Source organism: Rhipicephalus sanguineus, chromosome 4 (genome assembly GCF_013339695.2).
Source record: "Rhipicephalus sanguineus isolate Rsan-2018 chromosome 4, BIME_Rsan_1.4, whole genome shotgun sequence".
Taxonomy (NCBI): domain Eukaryota; kingdom Metazoa; phylum Arthropoda; class Arachnida; order Ixodida; family Ixodidae; genus Rhipicephalus; species Rhipicephalus sanguineus.
In genome coordinates, this window is record NC_051179.1 from 18,304,673 (window position 1) to 18,325,243 (window position 20,571).

At 49.6% G+C, this 20,571-nt stretch overlaps 1 protein-coding gene across 3 annotated transcripts in view; it reads left to right on the forward strand.

The window, feature by feature from the left end:
* Positions 1-12,888, forward strand: part of LOC119389526 (uncharacterized) — a 278,510-nt gene extending 265,622 nt beyond the window's left edge. For all 3 annotated transcript variants that reach the window (XM_037656833.2, XM_037656835.2, XM_037656834.2), the window contains one exon: positions 8,996-12,888. In XM_037656833.2, the coding sequence (XP_037512761.1) occupies positions 8,996-11,908 (2,913 nt within the window). In that variant the 3' untranslated portion in view covers positions 11,909-12,888. The remainder of the gene's footprint in view (positions 1-8,995) is intronic.
* Positions 12,889-20,571: the final 7,683 nt, after the last annotated feature.

Below are 20,571 nucleotides of genomic sequence, written 5' to 3' on the forward strand. Positions count from 1 at the left end.
GGCCGCAACGGAAGGAAGGAAGGACCAGTTCGCCCCACGCACGCTCGCCCGTTTTCTCGCTGCCACTGCGATAATTTTGTCGCTAAGGGGGACGGAAGTGAGAGCGACGTCGTCAGTGAGGAGCGTCCCGCTTCGCAGCAGCTTCCGCAGTGCTCTTCCCTTACAGCCGGTCATTTTCAAAAACACACACATACACACACATACACACACACACACACACACACACACACACACACACACACACACACACACACACACACACACACACACACACGCGCGCGCGCGCGCGCGCACGCACGCACGCACGCACGCACGCACGCACACACACACACACACACACACACACACACACACACACACACACACACACACAATAATGACCTGGATAAATCTATACATGGATAAGCGAAAGCAGCATCGAGTTGTATTGAGGCTTACCCGCAAATTGTAAAAGAATATACTTATGACTGACTAACTCACGTGATATCTCCATACAGACGGCAACCGGTCAACGAAAATGATGGGCCGTAAAGACCTTAGCAACGTAAGTTAGAAAAACGAACGGTTTCCGTGCAAATTATCAGAAGATTGCATCCAGTCTCATGTGTCTTCATGCGCTTGAAGCACACTATGCAACGGTTTTCCTTCTCGTCGTCACCACATTGCGTAACTATAGGCATAGCGAAAGCCCGTAGAAGACTTCTTGTTGAGCCGTCAGAACCATCAGAATTAGTGTGAGAGAACGCGTGTGTCCGTGTAATGAGGGTCGCTAACTGTGTGTACAAGGTGGTACCGGGTTCTCTAACGGCCCGGTCTTCTTTTAGTGGGCATTCCATCCTAACTCCCAGCTCTCGCGATGCTGCCGTTGATCAGGTGTGCAGAGTTAAGCGCATGCTCTCAGTGAATAATATGGCTGTTTACACACGGTCAATGTATACCCTACACACCTTTATTTATATATTACATGATCCACACGCAGCGTTGCTCTCAACGGCATTGATTTTTCATCGATGTAGTTCCGGCGTGAAACCGATTGAAAGCCGAACGCATTCCATTGACATTTATTGGTGGGTGTATCAAGTGATGCTACGAAAGCCGTCCAGTGCCGTAAGTACTTGTAAGTTCTATCCCATCGAAATAAGACAAAGTGTTCATTGGAAGACTTTTCATCTGACTAGATTATTGTGAGCAAGCATGAACTTGACACAGTTTTGAGCTCACTCACCTAGATTCTGAACTTTATAAACTATTCTGCCTTGAGCTGCGCCACGCCGTATACGTGATCTGCGTACGACAACGCACGCGCTGTCACGAAAGGTCTGCAGAGACTTTTCCTGCAATAAAGGTTCATGTGATTCGACGACCTTCCAGAGCCTGCGCAGTTCATATACGCAGTGACGCTCTTGTCGGCACCGCGAAGCGGACCGAGGCGGCCACCGTCAAAAGGCCGCGGTCGCCGCATCCAAGCGCCGTCCCAGCTGCTTTCGAGAGCACGCCTCTCGACCGCGCCATACAGCGTCGGCGGGGGTGGCCACCTTTGAAGTCTCCCTCCCTCTAGAGCTGGACACGACGGGCCATCACGACGCGTCAGCTGCCGCGGCGCGCCGCGAAAGGTCGCGTGTCCGCAGCGACGAGGGCAGCTGCCGTAATGCCGCCGACGTTGCGAGCCGCGGTCGCACAAAAGCTTCTCTGCGGCGGCGTGTCGAGCTGCCGCGGCGGCGCCCATTTGCCCGGCGTCCATTCTACGGGCCGTAAAGGAGCGCGACACGTTCTGGACATTAGCTTTTGTCCCGCAAATGGGCCAACAAGACGGTGCTTTTTCACCCCCTCCGAGCTTGCGCGCGCGGTCGGTCGGTCGTGAGCGGCGGAAGCGTCCAAGATCTCTCGTCGTTAAAAGGGACAAGCGTGCTGTACAGGTGTTGGGCCGAGCTGCGCTCGGAGAAAAGGCCGCGGCTAACGGGGCCATGGCTGCGCCTGCTGCCGTCACGCAGTCCGGTGGTGTAGTCGCCGAGGGGGGGTCAGGCCATTCCGCTACTGCGACACCAAAGGCGCCGGCGCGTTCCCTCGCTAGCCACAGAGCCCGCGTTTTGGGCTGAAATGACATTCCTATAGAACGTAACTCTGTGTACATATATTGTAAAGGCCGTCGTCCCTCAATTGCTCGCCTCGTGACTGTCCGCATTCTGGACGTTGCGGCAGAAAAACATGCACACTGCGTCGTGAAGGTCAGAACGGCGCGGACGCAGCAGGGAACGACGTTCGTGCCCAGACCATGAGCAGAGCCCTAAACATGCAAAAATAATGTGATGTAGAGTATTCGCGAGCATTCACTTCGGCAAAGCCTTCCATACCCCTTTGTGAACAAACATTTATTAAGTCATCATGGGTGAAAGATGTAGCCACGCGAGCACTCGCTTAACGCGCCATGATCAAGACAAACACGCACAGTAAAAGCCAGACTGTGCTTGGGGAGATCGCATAAGGCAGCGCGCTGGCCAATGCTGTTGCTGTCGTCAAGTGAGGATCGCAGCGTCGCCTATTAGGTTACGAAAAAGCCGAAGAGCTCAACTGTCATACTGCTCCGAGGCGTCCAGAATGAGCGAGAGTCATTACATCAACCTTCGATCAACTTTGCTTCGTGGGTATGTGGGCTGTGCCTACAATCAGAGCACGCATGGCGCACATACGTTAACAAATGCAGAAGAAGTAGCACCACTGTAATCGTCGTCTTGAACAGTGACGTCATTCTTTTCGTCTGCTGGTTGCACTAATCCGCGCTTTGGTATAGCCGCTGAATTTGGTCGAATTTCATTACTCCGCAATAATTACCAGAGGCTGCTTTTTCGAAGCCTCAAAGTGGCAATTGGATCTTCGCAGGACGGACAATTCGATTCTCCCATTTCACCCGACCGCCTGTGTCCACTAAATAAAAAGTTAATTTAATTTCTTTAAGTATACCAACGTAATGGGTGCACCCAAGGGCGTCCGCAAAACTTTTTGCAGGGGGGTGCATCAGCAGGGGGGGGGGGGAGGGGACTCGCATCCAGCACAGGTAGCTTTTCTTTCACTGCCGTGACATCAATACTCCCCAAGCACAGTCTGGCTTTTACTGTGCGTGTTTGTCTTGATCATGGCGCGTTAAGCGAGTGCTCGCGTGGCTACATCTTTCACTGCCGTGATTAGTCAATATTATGTGTAACGTGCGAAGTTGGCTGGCAATTCTGAAGCTACGTACTGCATAAAAAATTATTATCCGAAATTCCAGGGGGGGGGGTGGAGTCGCATCCCCTTTCACCCCCCTCCGGACGCCCATGGGTGCACCTAGTCATCTTAAGAGGTGTGCTGCTATTACAGAAAAAATAATTATGAAGTAGCGAGCAACACTTCCATTTCCTTTGTTTTTGAAGATTTTTCCCCCTGTATACATAAGCTCCTGAAGTTGCTGATGGTGCGATATTGATTCCCTCACGCATCGCGCTGAAGGCTTGGTTTTATTGGTTTGTGGAGTTTGTGGACTTTAACGTCCGAAAGCGACACAAGCTACGAGAGAAGCGTTAGTGGAGGGCTCCGGGTAATTTCGACCACCTGGGGTTCTTTGACGTGCACCGAAATCGCACAATACACGGGCCTTTATCATTTCGCCTCGATCGAAAATGCGGCCGCGGCGACCGGGATTCGAACCCGCGTCTTTCGGGTCAGCAACCGAGCACCGCAACCACTAGGCCAGCGCGGCGGCCCATTGCGCTGTAAACGCCCGCTTTGGTGTGCTCTGTGAGACTGTATGACGTGGCTTTGGCACTTTGTATGATATTCATTTATTCTTCGCAAATTATCAACAAGGAATAAAAATAAAAAGCGCGACCTCAAATGAAAGTAGGGTTTGCAGCAGTTGGTAGACATTTCCACCTCTCTTATAAAATCAGCAACATTATTTAAACTATCTTCCGACTACTCGATGACGCCGATTCCGCGTTTTATACGCTCATTCGAACAATGAAGTCGTATAGTTATTGGCTCATGAGCTAGAAGCTCGCATTGGAAGCACAAGATATAAACGCGCACGCTAGCGGAGTGGCGCTATACAATAGGTATACACCTGCATGCTGTACGATACGAATCGTTAGTCGATGAACAACAATACATTGGACTTATTCCAAGAAATCCGCGGACGCCGCCGCATGCAGTTACAGCGCCTCGGAAGCAGGTGCACGCATTCTTCAATAACGTATTGAAGGTTCGCTTAGTTATATGTGTATGAACTCGCATTTATTTTACACCTCTTGCATGCAGAGGGGAGTTGCAGTTTAAGGCTTTTTATTTTGCTCAAGACAATCGGCGGTGAAAGAGGCGCTCCTCCGTTGATGAGCCAGAAATACATCACCGTCGCTTTTAATGGACGTAATAAATTTATGGGCCATAATTATTGTGCTGTTCTGGATACTAATTAACTGTTCAATGAGCTGAGAGCCTGCCTTGTGAGCCCGTATACTCTTGTCGCGAAGTTTTTTTTTCTTTTTTGTTCTTGTAAAAAAGAAGCACTAAATAATGAGAGTTTGCGAACCAAATTTTCCACAATTCGTTTTGTGCTCGCAGCGCGGCGAAGGAATATATACTCCTATTCTGTATATACAGAAAAAGCCCCAAGTGTAAAGACGCTTAAGTGTTGTCGGACTGAGAGGTGTTATTGACTGAACACCTTTTCAGCAATTAGCACCAATGGTGAAGTCAATATTTGAATGAAATTCCTCGCTGTTACGCGAAACGAACTGTTCAGAAACGAGAACAATTACCCCATGTCACATAAGAGCGTTATTAAAAATCCCCGGTATGCGGTCAGAGCTCTCGAAAATTTCGCACAATCTAGATGCACATGTATGCGTTTGGCGGCCGCGCAGTTCTAAAAAGTATTTATGAAGAAGTTCAGGCTGTATGTGCTATAACCGTATTATTTAACTGTGAGAGAATATGATGGCTCTGAATTTGCTTTTTACCTCCTATAGGAATGAAAGCATGTGCTTTGGGGACCGGAGTTAAAGGGGTACTGACACAATATTTCGCGGCCGAGATAGTCTGCGGGATCGATTCCGGTGAACATGCGTATATCATCTGCAAAATACCAACGGCGAATATAGCTTGGAAGCTATTTTAAATGAATTTTGAAGTTTGCGTGAGCGATCGACATCCTCGCGCTAATGACCCCCTCAAAGGGGACCCTTGGGGACCCCTTCCCTTAATGCTTTTTTGTCGCGTTTGCTCCAGCAGCCTACTTCTCGGCTGCTGCTAGCGAACCGTGCGGAAATGCGTCACAGTTCTGTGTGTTGACGTGATCGAGCGCTGCACCCGTTAGGTGGTGATAGTTGCACCCGGAGGCTTGTCGTTTTTGAAACCGAAACTGACACTGGTAGGTAATGAGGAGCCTGTAATTAATTATCTGTCGCGCGCTGCAGCAAGCGATGTGCCGTTTTATGACTAACAGGCCCCCAGCAACACATTGCAGCGAAAAAACGCGAGGCCAAATTTTTTGTGTCAGCACCCCTTTGAAACAAGTGAGTCGTCAATTGGAGAATGAGCAAGGGCAGCGTATACCGCTCTGCTGTGCGAGCTCCAGTTGAAAGCATTTCTTATTATATAACTTGGAAACCAGATATTTGTGCGTTGAACAATCATTACGTAGATTGTTTTATTTTTAATTTAGAGATTTGTGTCTTCGAACAGACGTCGCATACGACTATTTCTGTTGGCAACTGTTGTTGCTGCACAACAACATTAACATCGTCGCCGTCGCTATTTTTGTTTATGTATAAACGAAGGTAATACAAGCATGACATAGTTATATCAGCAAACTAACGATACATAGCAGACATCGACATGGCCAAGCGCCCGAATATGCTAACATAAACGTATCGTCCTATACAGCTGCGTCCTCTGCGTAAGAAAAAGAAATGCACACGTTCATTTCCATATACACCCATAACGCGTATACCGGGCATGGCCGGCGCACGTGCTCGGCGAAGACATCGGCGTCGCAGCTTCTTCGACGCAGTGACGCACACGCGAGTGTTGCGCGTGGCCCGAAACACCCCGCGTCGCCGCAAAGCTTGCTTCCTGCGCAGGCGACATCTGGGGCGCGCTGACAACGGCTCGTGTATACAACAGGCTCCCTCGCTGCGCCTGTTTCCAACTCGCGCGCGCGTGTGTGTCGGACCCGCGGCGCGCGCACGCGCATATTTGGGCTACGCGCTAGAGAGGAGCCCGTCCGGCGGCGGCGGCGCGTGTATTTGGAGAAGAGGGCCAGCTCTTATCAACACAAAGCGGCCAGCTGCACGCGCCGAGGCGAACAAGAAGAGATGGCGGCTATTTCGAGCCGGCAGCGCGCGCTGCAAGCCAGAACCCGGGCTTCGGCCGCCGCCGCGTACACGATTTACGACGGGCTTGCTGCTCGGGGTTTCGAGGAGAGCCTGCGCTCTGTCTCGTCGGGCCGTCGTCACGCGCGCGCAAATAAACAGCGGGTCCGCGCCGGGCCACGGCGCAGCGGCCGCCGCTGCGGCGTGTGTCGTCGTCCCGCGGGCGCACGCGCCACGGGCGAGCCGCGCTGGATAAACTCCGCGGGTTAAACAAAGCCTTTGTCACCGGCTCGTGGGCGCGCGCTGCTTTCCTCCCCGCAGCTCTTTCCTTCCGGTCCGAACGAGTCAGCGCCGCGGCGAGCTAACCCTCAAGCCTTCCTCTTTTCTCTCCAAACCTCGTCCCGGGATCATGGAGACCGTGTTTAGGCGTTCGCCCATGGACGGCCGTCGGGTGATGATCCGGGCTTGCGCGTATTGCAGTTCGCCCCCCACGTTCCTTCTCCGGGATATCCTCGGAAATTCCAAGGCGGATATTGGGTCCCTGCACTGCGCCGTGCTCAAAGGGGTTTGTTAGAGAGTTGAGGCTGCCACGCATGTCCATCGTGAAGTAATTCGAGGGTATTTCTGTGGCAGTAGAGTAAAGTGCCTTCAGCACTCGCTGTTCCCAGGAGAGACACGATATTTTCGATACCTTGTCTTGACCGAATTGGTTCGTTCTCGGAGAAATGGAGTGAGAGTTACACGTAGACAGCAGACATAGACAGACTTGTATCTTGTATAGACACATACTTGTATAAACACAGATAGAGTTCTAAGAAAACGGCGTTCGTCTGCGTCTGTCTGTGTCTCCTGTCTTCGTCCTAAGTACAGTGCTGCATTTATCCGGGCATGGCATTCTCCCGAAGTATAATCTTTAGAGTTTCGGTGCCCTAACGGCAGTAACGGTGGTATACAGCTCGAGAATACAAAAGAAAGCGCGGCAGCCGGAGAGCGAATAGAAAGAGAAATACAGAAGAAGGGGAGGTTATCCACTTAAAGAATGCTCTTTGTTGCCCAATGAATGAGGCTATATAGAATAAGGGTGAGATGATAAATGTCATTCAGTGGCCCTACTGCCGGCGCGCGGTCGGTCTTTCACACAGGTCCATCTTTCTAACGGTTGATAGTAAAGAAGATGGAATAGGGTTTTTAGCCTGCCGAGGTCATGTATAGAATTTTACATATTTATAAACGCTGGCGGATGTTCAACTTATCTAACGCAGAGGACAGCGCCTGAACCTTTTTTACAAAACCAGGGGAGGCCGCGGGGGAGCGCATTACTGATAAGACATAGTTTTCATATGCTAGATGTGTAAAATGACAACCGCTATATTACGTTGCAGTTAGAATACCTTGTCATTGTGGAGCGAGCTTGTTGGATGTCACGGTTTTTGCAAGATAGAGGCTTCAGATAATGTTATTCCTCTTTAGTTGACGCCACCATATATTGCGGAAGTTTGCATCACGAATATTCTCCTCTTCCCTTAGTTACACTGCAATGGGGCTGTTGCCGCCTGTTTAAAGATCGTCGCTCTGGAAAGGTAACAAGGAAAACCTAGATCGCACAGGATTGAATGCCGCGATATTTACTGCGTTGCTTTTGCACAGCGAAGACAAATATACAATACTAGACTATATTTCAGGGTGCGATGATATGCTGACATTATTTCTGTGGCCATCATTTTGCTACAGTGCTTCTCGTGTGCCGATATGTATGGAGTCTCGAATTTCTTTATCATACATAATGCTGCACCTTTTTCCGAACTTGTTGCGTCGTCCTTCAAGAACCTGGCTTCTCTGTGTCCTCTTTTTTTTCCCCCTGTTATTTGAAGCATCTTTTTTTTTATTTTCATTCGTGTTGATATTTCAAGCAACGAACTTTATTGTGAATGCTTGTGTAATTTCGCACAAGTATACACTGCGACAATTTATGGGCCCACATAAGCGCTTTCTTTCCTTTATCGTGAGAAGAAAAAGAAAAGAGAAAAAAGAGAGATAGAAAGACGGCAATCAGAACCGTGGCCTTCAAACCTAGAAAGAAATTCTTGGGTGATCGCCATTATGCATTCGCAAATAACCCGGAAATCGTCAACAGTTTTTCATTTTAAAAAATTATTTAAGAACTTGTTTTCGCGGCTGTTTCATGCTGCGTACGCTGGAATAGACAGTATTGGAGCGAAGTGCATGATGCCCCTTGGTAAACAGTGCGTATGACATTGAGCACGAAAAAAGAGAGAGAGAGAGAAACGAAAGGCAGGGAGGTTAACCATACGCACGTCGAGTATATATGCTGCCCTACACTGCGGGAAGGGTACGAAACGTAGATTAATATAGGCAAGGTTATCGATGGGCCAGTAGATTATGATCATAATTTGTTAGTAGACCACAGGAAAAATAAGATTTTGACAACGCAATGTGATAAAAAGTCATCATACCGAATTTCGCATTCAAGATGAGTACGAGCTGATTCATTCGTACTAACTGCTGTGCTGTTGTTTAAGAGAATTATGTATATACGTGTAAGACGTGATGTTGAAAAGAGTGGCCGTTACTTGTGGTCTATACGTCCTGGCGACTTTTTGTTCATAACGGGCGTTTTCCTTCTCACGCAGGACACGCACGGTATTGTCCTCGAGCGCTGGAATCTGGCGAGCCGGGACGAGGAGCCGCTCATCATCCAGCAGTTTCTTCGGTTTGCCGAGACACGCGCCTTGGCCCACCATTTCCTGACCAGCGACGCCGCCCCGCTGGCAAGCTCCGCCGACGGCCCTCCTCCCGGCCAGCCGGACTCGGACATCAAGAAATTCCTGGAGCGAAGTTGTCGCTCTGGGATCGTGCCGCCCAAGCCGTCGGGTCTGTCGCTCTTCGGTGGCAAGTTCACCACGGCCACCTCTTCGAGCGACACGTCGTCTCTGCTGGCCTCGCGAGGCACCATGTCCGTGAACAGGGCACCGTCGCTGCGCCATCATCACCACCATCATCACCCGCCTTCGAGCGTTAGCTCGGGACAGTCCGCATCGCCCCCAGCGGTTGGCTGCTCTCCCGCCGCCAGCCCGCTCACGGCGCTATCCTCGTCCTCGCCGCTGAACAAGTTGCAGAGCATGCAGCCGTACGACTTCCGGCAAACGGATCGCCGGCCCACAAGCCCTGACGCTGCTAGTGGCTTCGTCACGGACAGCGCCCGAAGCACAGGCGCCACGCTGATGCACGGTCACCACCATCACACTCAACACAACAACAACAATAACAACAACAGCAGCAGTCCCAAGACGCCGCTGTCGTCGCCCACGCACAACCACAACAGCTTTTCGGCGCCGTTCCCTAACCACAGTTCCGACCTGAGCGTGTCCGAAGGTCCATCGGACGACGAAGCCGGCGACGCCGGCGCCATCAACCTGTCGCTTGGTGTCGGTTCCATGGACTCCGTGTACGCGGCGCGCAAAGTGAAGCACCTCCGCAAGTCCGCCAACCCCATGAAGCGTCGCTGGAATCCGATGGTTTTGAGCACTCTCACTACGAACCCGGCTACGGGCAAGCGCAGGGTACAGTGCCACGTGTGCCTGAAGACATTCTGCGACAAGGGCGCGCTGAAGATCCACTTCAGTGCGGTGCACCTGCGGGAGATGCACAAGTGCACCGTGGAAGGGTGCAACATGATGTTCAGCTCCCGCAGGAGTCGGAACAGGCACAGTGCCAACCCCAACCCAAAGCTACACACACCCAACCTGAGGCGGAAGATAAGCCCGCACGACGGAAGAACGGCGAACCCTTTTCCGCTGCTTCCGCCGTCAACGTTGCTCAACTTCAACAACGCCAACGCATCGGGCATCGTGCCGCCATCATCCCTTGCAAGCGCGCTTCACGACAAGCTCGGTGCCGTTCAGGAGAAGCTGGCGTCGCTTTGCTCGACGCAGTCCATGCTTGGTGCCGGTGGTCCACTCCCGGGTGACTGCGCCCTGAGGCTCACCACGATGCGAAAAAGCAAGCATGAGGAGAGAGCGCCGTCAGTGGAACGGCCGGACGACCGATCACCCCGTCGCAGGGATATGGGAGGCGTCAACCTTTCCTTGGAGAAAGAGGACAGAGTCACGCAATCCCGGCCAAGCCCTCCAGTGCTGGGCGAAAACAAGGGAGTGCGGAAGCGCAAAGCTCTCAACCCAACAAAGGTCGCCGCAGTCACCAGCGATGATGATCTTCAGTACGCCACTTCCGACGAGTCTTCGAGCAACACGTACATTGACCAAAATGGCCTCATGGAGGAGTCCAAGTCAGACGATGACATGGACGATGTGGACGACATATCCACGGACGGTCAAGACGACTCTAAAGACTTCGACGTCGACGACGACCTCGACGACAAGGATACCGACGGCCATATGACGCCGTCTCCGCCGCCGATCAAGTTCAAAACCGAGCGCGAGGTTCCCCACTGGAACTTCGAAGTGGAGCAGGGCAAGATCGGTGGCGTCATAGCTATCAAGAAAGAAGATGAGAAGCCAGAGACAATTCCGAGCAGCAATAGCGAGCCGCGCGCCTCTCCCGTCGTCACCAAGAGAGCCTCTTCGGTTGAAGACTTGTCCACCAAGAAGGACGGAGAGAGGTCGTCGCCGGCGGCGAGCGTTAAAACAGAGGACTTGGCCGAGAACCCGCTGCGGCACCTGGAGTCGCTGTCGCTGGGCGCCTTCGCGGGCCTCGTACCCACCGCCCCGCGCAGCCTCTCGTCGGGCGGCGTGTCGTTCCACGCTCCCGGACTGGGCCTGGCGGACGTGCCTCGTGACGTGCACGACCCGTGTCTGCGCGACTGCTCGCCGCCCTCTTCAGATCAGCACATGTCCTCGCTGCTGCCGGTGTACCGCGACGCGGCGCTCGTGGGTCCCGGGCTGGAGATTCCGGTGGACAAAGAAAATCCCCGGCGGTGCACAGCCTGCGGGAAGGTGTTCCAGAACCATTTCGGCGTGAAGACGCACTACCAAAACGTGCACCTGAAGCTGATGCACAAATGCACAGTGGAAGGCTGCAACGCTGCCTTCCCGTCGAAGCGGAGCAGGGACCGCCATTCGGCGAACCTTAACCTCCACCGCAAGCTGCTGTCTACGTCGTCCTCCGAGAAGGGAGGCGCCTCCCCGTTCCTCGACAAGGCGCTGTTCCCGTACCCGCCGTCGGACTTCTTCACCAGACTCTACGACCCGCAGGGCCTGCCGCTCAACCTGGCCGACGTGTACCACAGGCTGCCCGAAGGGTTCGCTCTGCCACCCAGTTTCCCGATGGGGCCGTTCCACCCGCTCCTGGCGCCTCCGCCGCCATCAACGACCGGGGCCGAAGACGACGACGACGACGATTCGCGGCACGGAAGTCGCGGAGCCATGTCGCCGGCCAGCTCCGGTGGCGGCGGCGTGGGCGACTCGCGCAGCGCTTCGAGCCCGCAACGGGGCACCTGTCACGACGACGAAGACGGCGCCACGGACAGAGAAGACCGCGCCTCTTCGCCCGTCGACGAAACGCCGGTCGCTGTGGCGGCAACGTAACGTCGGCCTCTCACCGACCGCGCTCCTCAGGACACTTAAGATTTGATGAGTGCGCGGTCCCCGTCGCATTGACTTTTCTTTTTTTTTTCTCCTCCCGGCCCCTTCCTGTACAGCACCGCGGGGCGACAGTATTCAGCATCTCTCATGTCCCACATCCCGTTTCCCCCGCATCTTGTTCACGGTACACGGAAAGCGCTCACCGGAGCTCGCGCGCCTCGACGTGCACCTCGCTCACCGAGTGTACGTGCCACCGGCGAACCTGTCACCGGCGTTCGTGTCACAGGCGTCGTCGCGTAATTTGTGGCAATAGTTTCGCGCTATCTGTTAATCCGATTTTTTCTATCTCACATCTAGGCATGCGAGTTGCTTGGCCTTTCTCTCAATCTAAGCCCCTTGGCCGTCCTCAGTATTTGTGCCCGGCGAACGCGCCGGAGTTACACATGTCGGCGCGCAGCGCGCTTTATGTCCGTGCAAAACCCGTAAGCGCCTCGACAGCAACGGTTCATGGTGTCGAGCGCGGGCTCCGGTGAGCGCACCAAGCCAGACATACACACAGCACGCACTTCATTTTGAGCGAGTAGCTAACGCGAGAGGCGGCACTGTTCGGGCGCTCCGTGTACACCAAATGCTCTCTTCGTGTGGTTTGTTAAGTATATGCGCGTTCATTGTATAGAAACAAAAAAATAACGGGCGCGGGACGCACGCCTCTCGAGGGCGCTCTGGGACTCCTCGAAAAAAAAAATGAAAAGGACTCCGAGTGGTGTGCGCGTGTGCGCGCATTCTGCGCGACGACGACAGTATCAAACCGTGTGTTTTTGTTGTCCGAATTCTGTTTTTAAATTATTTCCACGTGACGACAGCGACCGAAAGACCTGCTGTGCACCACGTTTACAAAGCAAGATGAACCTGTTTCAAACGAGACATTAAAACGAAAAAAAAAAAACCTTGGGATGAACCCGATTACCAAGGGACTTGCCAAAGTTCGAGCCTGTCTTTTTCTTCTTCCTTGCAGCGCATTGCGCGCGAGGATGTGACCAAAAGAAGAATGCTACCCACGAACGCAGGAAGTGAATGTAGGTGCATAAGCCAACGCAGTGACGTCGACATCTTGCAATATGCACTTAATTTCTAAATTGTATCTCCAGACAGACCCAACAGCTCGAGATCACACGACCTGAGCAGAAACGTCACGTATTATATGACGTCATACCGCCGCCGTACAATTTGTACGTAAGACAAGGCGTTGCATAAGTATGGCTATTTTGCCAGTGTCAGTGGTTGGCCGGTGTCGGGCTAACCACTGACAATTGGAGCAAAAATGACGTCATACACACTATCACTGACGTCATGCGTGCCGTTTTTGCGCATGACACGTGGCCTAGCGCTGTCGTGGTTCAAATAGACTCTCCCCACCTAATGGGTCGCCATGTGGACAATATATGCACCATCAAGGGGTTCGATATTTAAAAATAAATTAATAAGCGTGTGTGTAACATAGGTTCGCGTCGTGGGTGATTCCCGCTACCCCCTTCTCTCATAGGCCAAGAGTGGATTGCAAAGACAGTGCAGTTTCAGTGAAACAAACGAGAAAACAAGACAGACACAGTACGCAACGCGAATACAAACAGTACGAAATATGTGTAAGCGCACTAACACACAGTTCACATTAAGTTCAAGTCACCGTGGGCAACGGTACCTTGATAAGCCATAAGGAACAAAAATAAAAGGGGACGACGCCATCGTGAAGTTTATATAATTTTTCTTGCAAAATTGGAGACCATGGTCACATTTAGTCCAGTTAATGCCGATTGAAAGATTATCTCCGCTAGCATGTATTTAGATAGGAAGTGCCGAGAAATAGCGTCTTTTCAATGAAGTGCTGACGTATATTTGTGACGTCTAATATTGCTATTATTACTTCGTCGTTTATATGAAGTTACTGGACCTATAACCATAGAAAGTATACTTTCAAGCTTCTTAAAGTACTGTATACTTGACACTCTCGGTACACAATTCACTTCGCTTATTGTTTATACCAAAGGTCCATTTCACAATATTTTGATTTTGTAGGTGTGATGGCCATTGGTTGGCTAACTAAATATTTTCACTGCCACGATTGGCTGTAATCTGCATGCCCTTACAAATGGTTTCCTTTAGCGTAAGGGCGTAGATGTGAATACGGACTGATATGTTTCGGCGACGATAATTTGCAGTGTTAAGGAGAATAAGTTCGAGACAAATAAAGACTCTTCTTGGTGAGAATTTACCGCAGTGATAGATGTGAGAATCATTTCTAAAACCGGTAATAAGATCATATAATGTCGCAACTAAATACACAAACAATAACTAATATTAATAATAATAATTGGGAGGGTCTTACGTCCCAACAGCGCGATATGATTACGAGAGACGCCGTAGTGGAGGGCTCCGGAAATTTCGACTACCTGGGGTTCCTTAACGTATACGTGCACCTAAATCTCACAGGCCTCTAGCAGTTTGCCTCTGTCGAAATGCGGCCGCCGCAGCCGGGATTCGATCCCGCTACCTTCGGATCAGTAATCAAGAACCATAACCACCAGGCCACCGTGGCGGGTCAGAAACAATAGAGAGATTTAGAATGGGGTACGCAAAGATTTGCTTTGGCGTTTGTCGCCACTGCGCATGCGTCGTACGCTATATCCTTTTAGGTACTCACGTTAAGTGACAGAAATAGCGTATCGTAACCAAGGAACGTTATCTATACGTACCCTATTCTAAAACTGCCTAATAACTCCAGCACACATATCTAAATTAAAAAAAAAAAAAACCGAAGCAGTTGAGTTCTTATAATGAGTGCTGATATATTAACAACACGTTAATATGTCAGCGTTCCAAAAATCGTTCCAAAAATCAACGGCGAAATCGCTTGTGTTTCGTGTTCTTCGTCCACATTGCTTATGGAAGGCTTTGTGGAGAAAGCGGTAAGTGAAACGCCGGCGAATTTTGCCCGGACAAGCCTCAAGTCAAATATTCGTACTTTTAGACGGCCGTGTACTCCGAACCACTGTCTTCAATGAGTCTCGACACTGGTTTCCTGCTCTGTATAGCCTTACACAACATACTGAGTGCATAAATCAACCTTACATACTTCTAGAACGCCTGTTGTACTCTAGAGAGGACTGGAGAAAATGTAGTGTAGTTAAAAGAACCAAGTATGTAATTATTAAGTATGAAAAAGTGCGATATTTTAAGCGTGCGCGCTCGAACACACACAAAATAAAGGATAAAATCAAAAACAATATACATGCATGATGTAAGCACAGTTCACTATATGCACCTTGTCAACGAAGTCTCCTTGGGTGCCGCCATAATACTATCTGCACTGTTAATACGCGTGACCTCCCAAAAACGCACAGCCGAGGCTGTGACGTCAGCTTTTGTGTACCCCTGCAGCAGTCCTGAAAGAAGGTGATCCTTCTTTCCATTGAAAAGGTCTATATATAACAATATGAAGTTGGTATACGGTGTCTCGGATGGCACCAATAGCGGATGAAATGACGGGGCGTTTCGGACGGCGCTAGTTATAGGAATTAAAAAAAAAAAAAGAAGTGATGCATACTAAGTACAAGGGCAGCAAGATGGCGAGTTGGGCTAGTTGGTTAACGCTCATGTTTAGAAAATTAGGTTGAAGCGCACTGACAAACAAAATAAAAAACATGGACGGTAAAAAACGTGGACGGAAGTGGCTGTCCTGTCCACTTCTACTGTCCACGTTTATTTTATTTTTTTTTTCGAGTGCGCTTCAACCCAATTTTTCAAACATAAGTACAAGGGGACACAACTACTTTGTACCTCTAGCCAACGCTAGATGGAAGGTACTACGAAAGTGTGGCTATATTTTTCTGTAAGCGGGACATGGAAAGAGATTTAGTCACAGAAACACACAAGACTGGATGTGTCCGTCGATTGATAAAGCACAGATTGAGCGCATTTTTCACTGCATGTCACACATGAATGGCTATAGCAGAGCCGCTCCTGATTTACCAAGTCAGATAATACGAAATCTTCGATTTAACGAAGTGATTTCGATATGCCTAAACACACTTGCAGAGTATATAATTAAAATGCATTCGAATTATCAAAGCCAATGAAATTATCATATGGTTTTCTCCCAATGCCGGGAAGGCTTGAGGGAAACGCTGATAAATTTACGTGCGGTTATGAATGGTCGAATGAAGAACTTGCACCAAGAAATAAGAGCCAATCATATACATTTATAATAATTATAATTATAATTATCGGGCTTTTACCTCCCAAAAGCACGATATGATTATGAAGCCTGCAGTAGTGGAAGGCTCCAGAAACTTCGACCACCTGGGGATCTGTAACGTGCGCCTAAATCTAAGCACACGGGCCTCTAGCATTCTGCCTCCATCGAAATGCGGTAGCCGCAGCCGGGATTCGATCCCGCGACCTTCGGGTCAGCAGAAGAGCACCGTAACCACTATAATAATAATAATAATATATGGGGTTTAACGTCCCAAAACCACGATATGATTATGAGAGACGCCGTAGTGGAGGGCTCCGGAAATTTCGACCACCTGGGGTTCTTTAACGTGCACCTAAATCTAAGTACACGGGCCTCAAACATTTTCGCCTCCATCGAAAATGCAGCCGCCGCGGCCGGGATTCGATCCCGCGACCTTCGGGTCAGCAGCCGAGTGCCATAACCACTAGACCACCGTGGCGGGGACCCGTAACCACTATAGACCACAGCGGTGGGTTGTGTATCTAAAAGCAAGAAAACTCGTTGCTCGACAGCATGCACATTCTGTGGCTGAGTGTGGCAGCAACGTATTACATCTGATAATTATGCGAGTGGTGATGACGATATCGATGCTCTTGAACTATTGAATAAACGAGGCGCGTAAGGGTCGTCAGCGTATACAGATGAGCAGTCCGAAAATGAGCGCCGCAATGAATCCTTCGTACCTTCCCTGTTGACAATAGCTCTGGTTATCAATGCCATTGACCTGTTAGATTTGCGGCGCTCATTGGAAGGAACAAAAGGCGCACTGAACGGGCTCGTTATCTACACCATCTGCAGCAATGCGGGAGGCACCAGGTTCCAGTGACGGCTGGAGACCCATCGGTTTTTCCAAGCGGTACAAGTCGGCTTCTGTGTGGTGCTATGGCAGTGCAAAGCTTTATCCGATTGGGGGCCCCTCTCAAATTGCTGGCATGGAAACAAGATGCGTACGCATGCTTCCGAGCAGACCTATGCAGGCAGACATTGCCATTTTGTTTTGCTCTTGAGTAAATTCTCTATGCGCTCGAGTATTTTAGGCTTTTACAGCGAAAGCTGTTATGAGATCACAACAAGGGCCGTTTTTGGCGCCATAGTTGTCCGCCGCCGCCGCCACCGCCGGTGTCTGTAACCACTATCGCTCGAAATAAAAAAAAGGAAATACGAAAAAATTTTCAGGACGGAACGAGGTTCGAACCTGGGCCCTCTGCGTGGGAGCCCAGTATTTTACCCCAGAGCCATGCCGGTGCTTGAAAAATGCTTTGCACAAATACCCTATACAGGCTTCATGTCGGGAAGGAACCGCATTAACATATGTAATGTAGCGTGGTAGAAGAGTAAAATAACAACCAAGTGTCACACAACGCGAATTCTGTAACCAGGCGTCACAAAATGCGAATTGCGCAACGAGTGGGTTGTTGAATGCTTCCAGCCCATTACAAAGGGCTCTGCCATAATTCTTCATCGTCATCAGCCGCAGCACCAACAAAGTGCGCATAATCCCTTAGAGATCGTACCACGCTTCTCCGCAGAATGACGAGTTATGTTGTGGTGGGTGCTTCCCAATTTCACAAAAAATATTATTTGTGGCGTAGTGGTTACGTTGCTAGTGTACTTGTATTAGTAGCCACAAGAGAGTTTATAACGGGCTCTAGAAATGCCGCTCATCGAGCTTTCGCTGTTACTGTGCTGCGCTTTCCGCGCAGGCTTGGCGTTTTTTTAGTACAAATTAACTTTCCGACTTGGCGAGGTTATTTCCGGCTCCCATCAGGATTTAACTGTAGTTTTGATGAAATAAAATGAGCGGAATGTAGTAGTAGTAGTAGTAGTAGTAGTAGTAGTAGTAGTAGTAGTAGTAGTAGTAGTAGTAGTAGAGGAGGAGGAGGAGGAGGAGGAGGAGGAGGAGGAGGGAATAGCATAGTCTCCTTGTCGAAACGTTGGCTCCGGCGCCATTCCCTGTTCAACAACTTTGGGATCATTTCAAGCTTTCTTCTTTCCGTCAACTTCTCGCTTGCTAGGATTTGATACGGCAAGTATCTTGCGAAATGTTTCTAATTTTAGAAGGGCACTGTTGGGTCTGACGAGAAATGCGGCGTGTTTCTTTGAATCACTGAGCTGTTAATTGACGCTCGCCCTGGGAACTGCTCTCCTCCCTCTAGGTGGCTCTCTTCATTTCGTGCGCTAAAACGCCTCAGTTAGAATAAACTCGTCCAATAGCAAGTAAGTCCAATTTTTATTCAACGCTCTATTTTTAGAAGGTCCACAACCACAAAAGAACCAGAGTATACATTTATGAATGGCATTAGAAAGGGTACTCATTATTTCTGTAAATATGTAGACTGACCTGATGTTGGTTGAATATTGATACTGCGGGCACAAAACATTTTTTTTTGGTTACGTTTTAGACTAGCTTTCAGCTAAATATATGAAATTGGAGGTTTTTAAATCAATTAGATAACGTGGCAGATCCCTTTTGGTCATTTTGACTCATAAAAATGTTATAAAAGTACGGCTTAGTCAATTCTTTGGTTTCTTATATATGTAAGTAAATATATTTTTATTATCAAACAAACCTTCACTAGCAAATCAATGAAAAGAGAGCTTTGGAGAATTTTCCATCAGTCTAAAGTAATGTAATGTTTCTCACCAGCAACCCAAGATGTACATAGGCCCTTTGATGAATGCCGTAGAGAACCTGTCCTTGCAAGCCTATAGTAACATCCTCAGTTTCAATTTATTTTGTCAACGACAAACGTAGAAGAACCGGTGTCTAATATAGTTCTGTCGGGCAGCTGAACTTGTGACCGCATGTGACCGCCTGTGAAAGCACGATGGACGCTGTGATGCGAGCTGCCCGTATGGTGTCCCGCTCTTGTTCACCTCCACCACGGCTCACACCCACTCTAAAAATTTTTCTATCTTTTCTTCTTATTTTGCTTTATTAAGGCGAACGCCTTAGATGCCTCATCAAACGCAAAAAGTGACTGTCGGCGTCAACACGAGTGATGCAAAAAAATCATCATCACGTGATGGCGTCATGACGTCACATGTCGCCAGAATCTGACGTAATCATGACGTCACTATGACGTAACGTGACGTCACATGATGACATCGTCTCTTGGTCAAAGGTGGGAAGATCTCAAGGGCACTGCACAACCACGTGAGGTGCAGAAAAATTACAATGCCTCCGATCCCGGAGGCAGTGCAAAACCACGTTGGGTGCAGAAAGCTTTCGGGGGAGGGCGTCAATACATTTCACTGAGAAGAAAAAGAAGATGGCTTTCGCCTTCCAGACGTCTTAGGCAAGTGCATAAGGGACAGTGTGACTTTTTCTTTTGCTGCTCCCTTGCTCCTCTGGCATAGTAGGGTAGCAAACCAGGTGCAGCCTGGATAACCTCCCTTACCTTTTCTTTGCCTTTTTTTCTCTTTCAACCTTAGTGTAGCTGCATGCTCATGTTTGCAAGAGAGATGCACGCGGGAGTGCGGAGATGTGTACCAGAACTGCACAGCGATCAAGCCACCCGGCACGGACAAAATATTCCACACACTCAGTGGCGGAAGCCGGAGCCAAAGTTCTTTCCGGGCGCCGTAAGTGAGAAGTCGCGTCGGCTTCCGCACTGGACTCTCCCGTCGCCTCTCCTCTGAGAGATCGACCACTGGGCAGTGGCGCGTCGCCTGGCGACCTCTCTTGGCACCGCCGTCAGGAAATGAGCGGAGTGATGCTCTTTTACCCCGCGTTTAGTCGTGAGTTGCTCGAATGCGTGCCGTGCATTTATACGAGGAAGTGAACTTTGCGGGATAGAGGGGTGCATGTACTGCATGGTTCGCTGAAAAACTTCATCCCTCAGCAGCAAAGATGGACTCAACTTGGAAGAGAAATGAAACCAAAGAATAACGTGAAGACTATAAGGACGGAAGGTAATTAACTATGCAAGGTAATGAAACAGAAGATGTGCATTTTGAGCGGAGTGAGAGAGAGGAGGAGGAGAAAAGGGACTGCGGTTAACCAGATGCTAGTTTTCTGTTTGATGCCCTGCACTGTTATGATAGAGGTGTTTGGAAGACGACGAGGAATGTTTCAATGGAGCACTATATACATGTAGGGAATGGTCTGATTTCTTTTAGCTGTGTCTGCTGACTGGGGTTTCTTTTTTTTTTGCATATAGAAATAGCGCTCTTTATTGGAAGACTTCAGTCTGCGTTGAAAGTAAATACTAATATTTTGCAGTGCGTTTTTATTTTTTTTTTAATTTTTTTATTTTTTTATTTGCGACATAGACTTGCCCTTAAGGCATAATATTTGTTATGTATATTTGTGTTAAATGTGCGCCGTTAGGCCAGTGTTGTGTATGAAGCGAAGAAGTGTCTTGTGGAATGT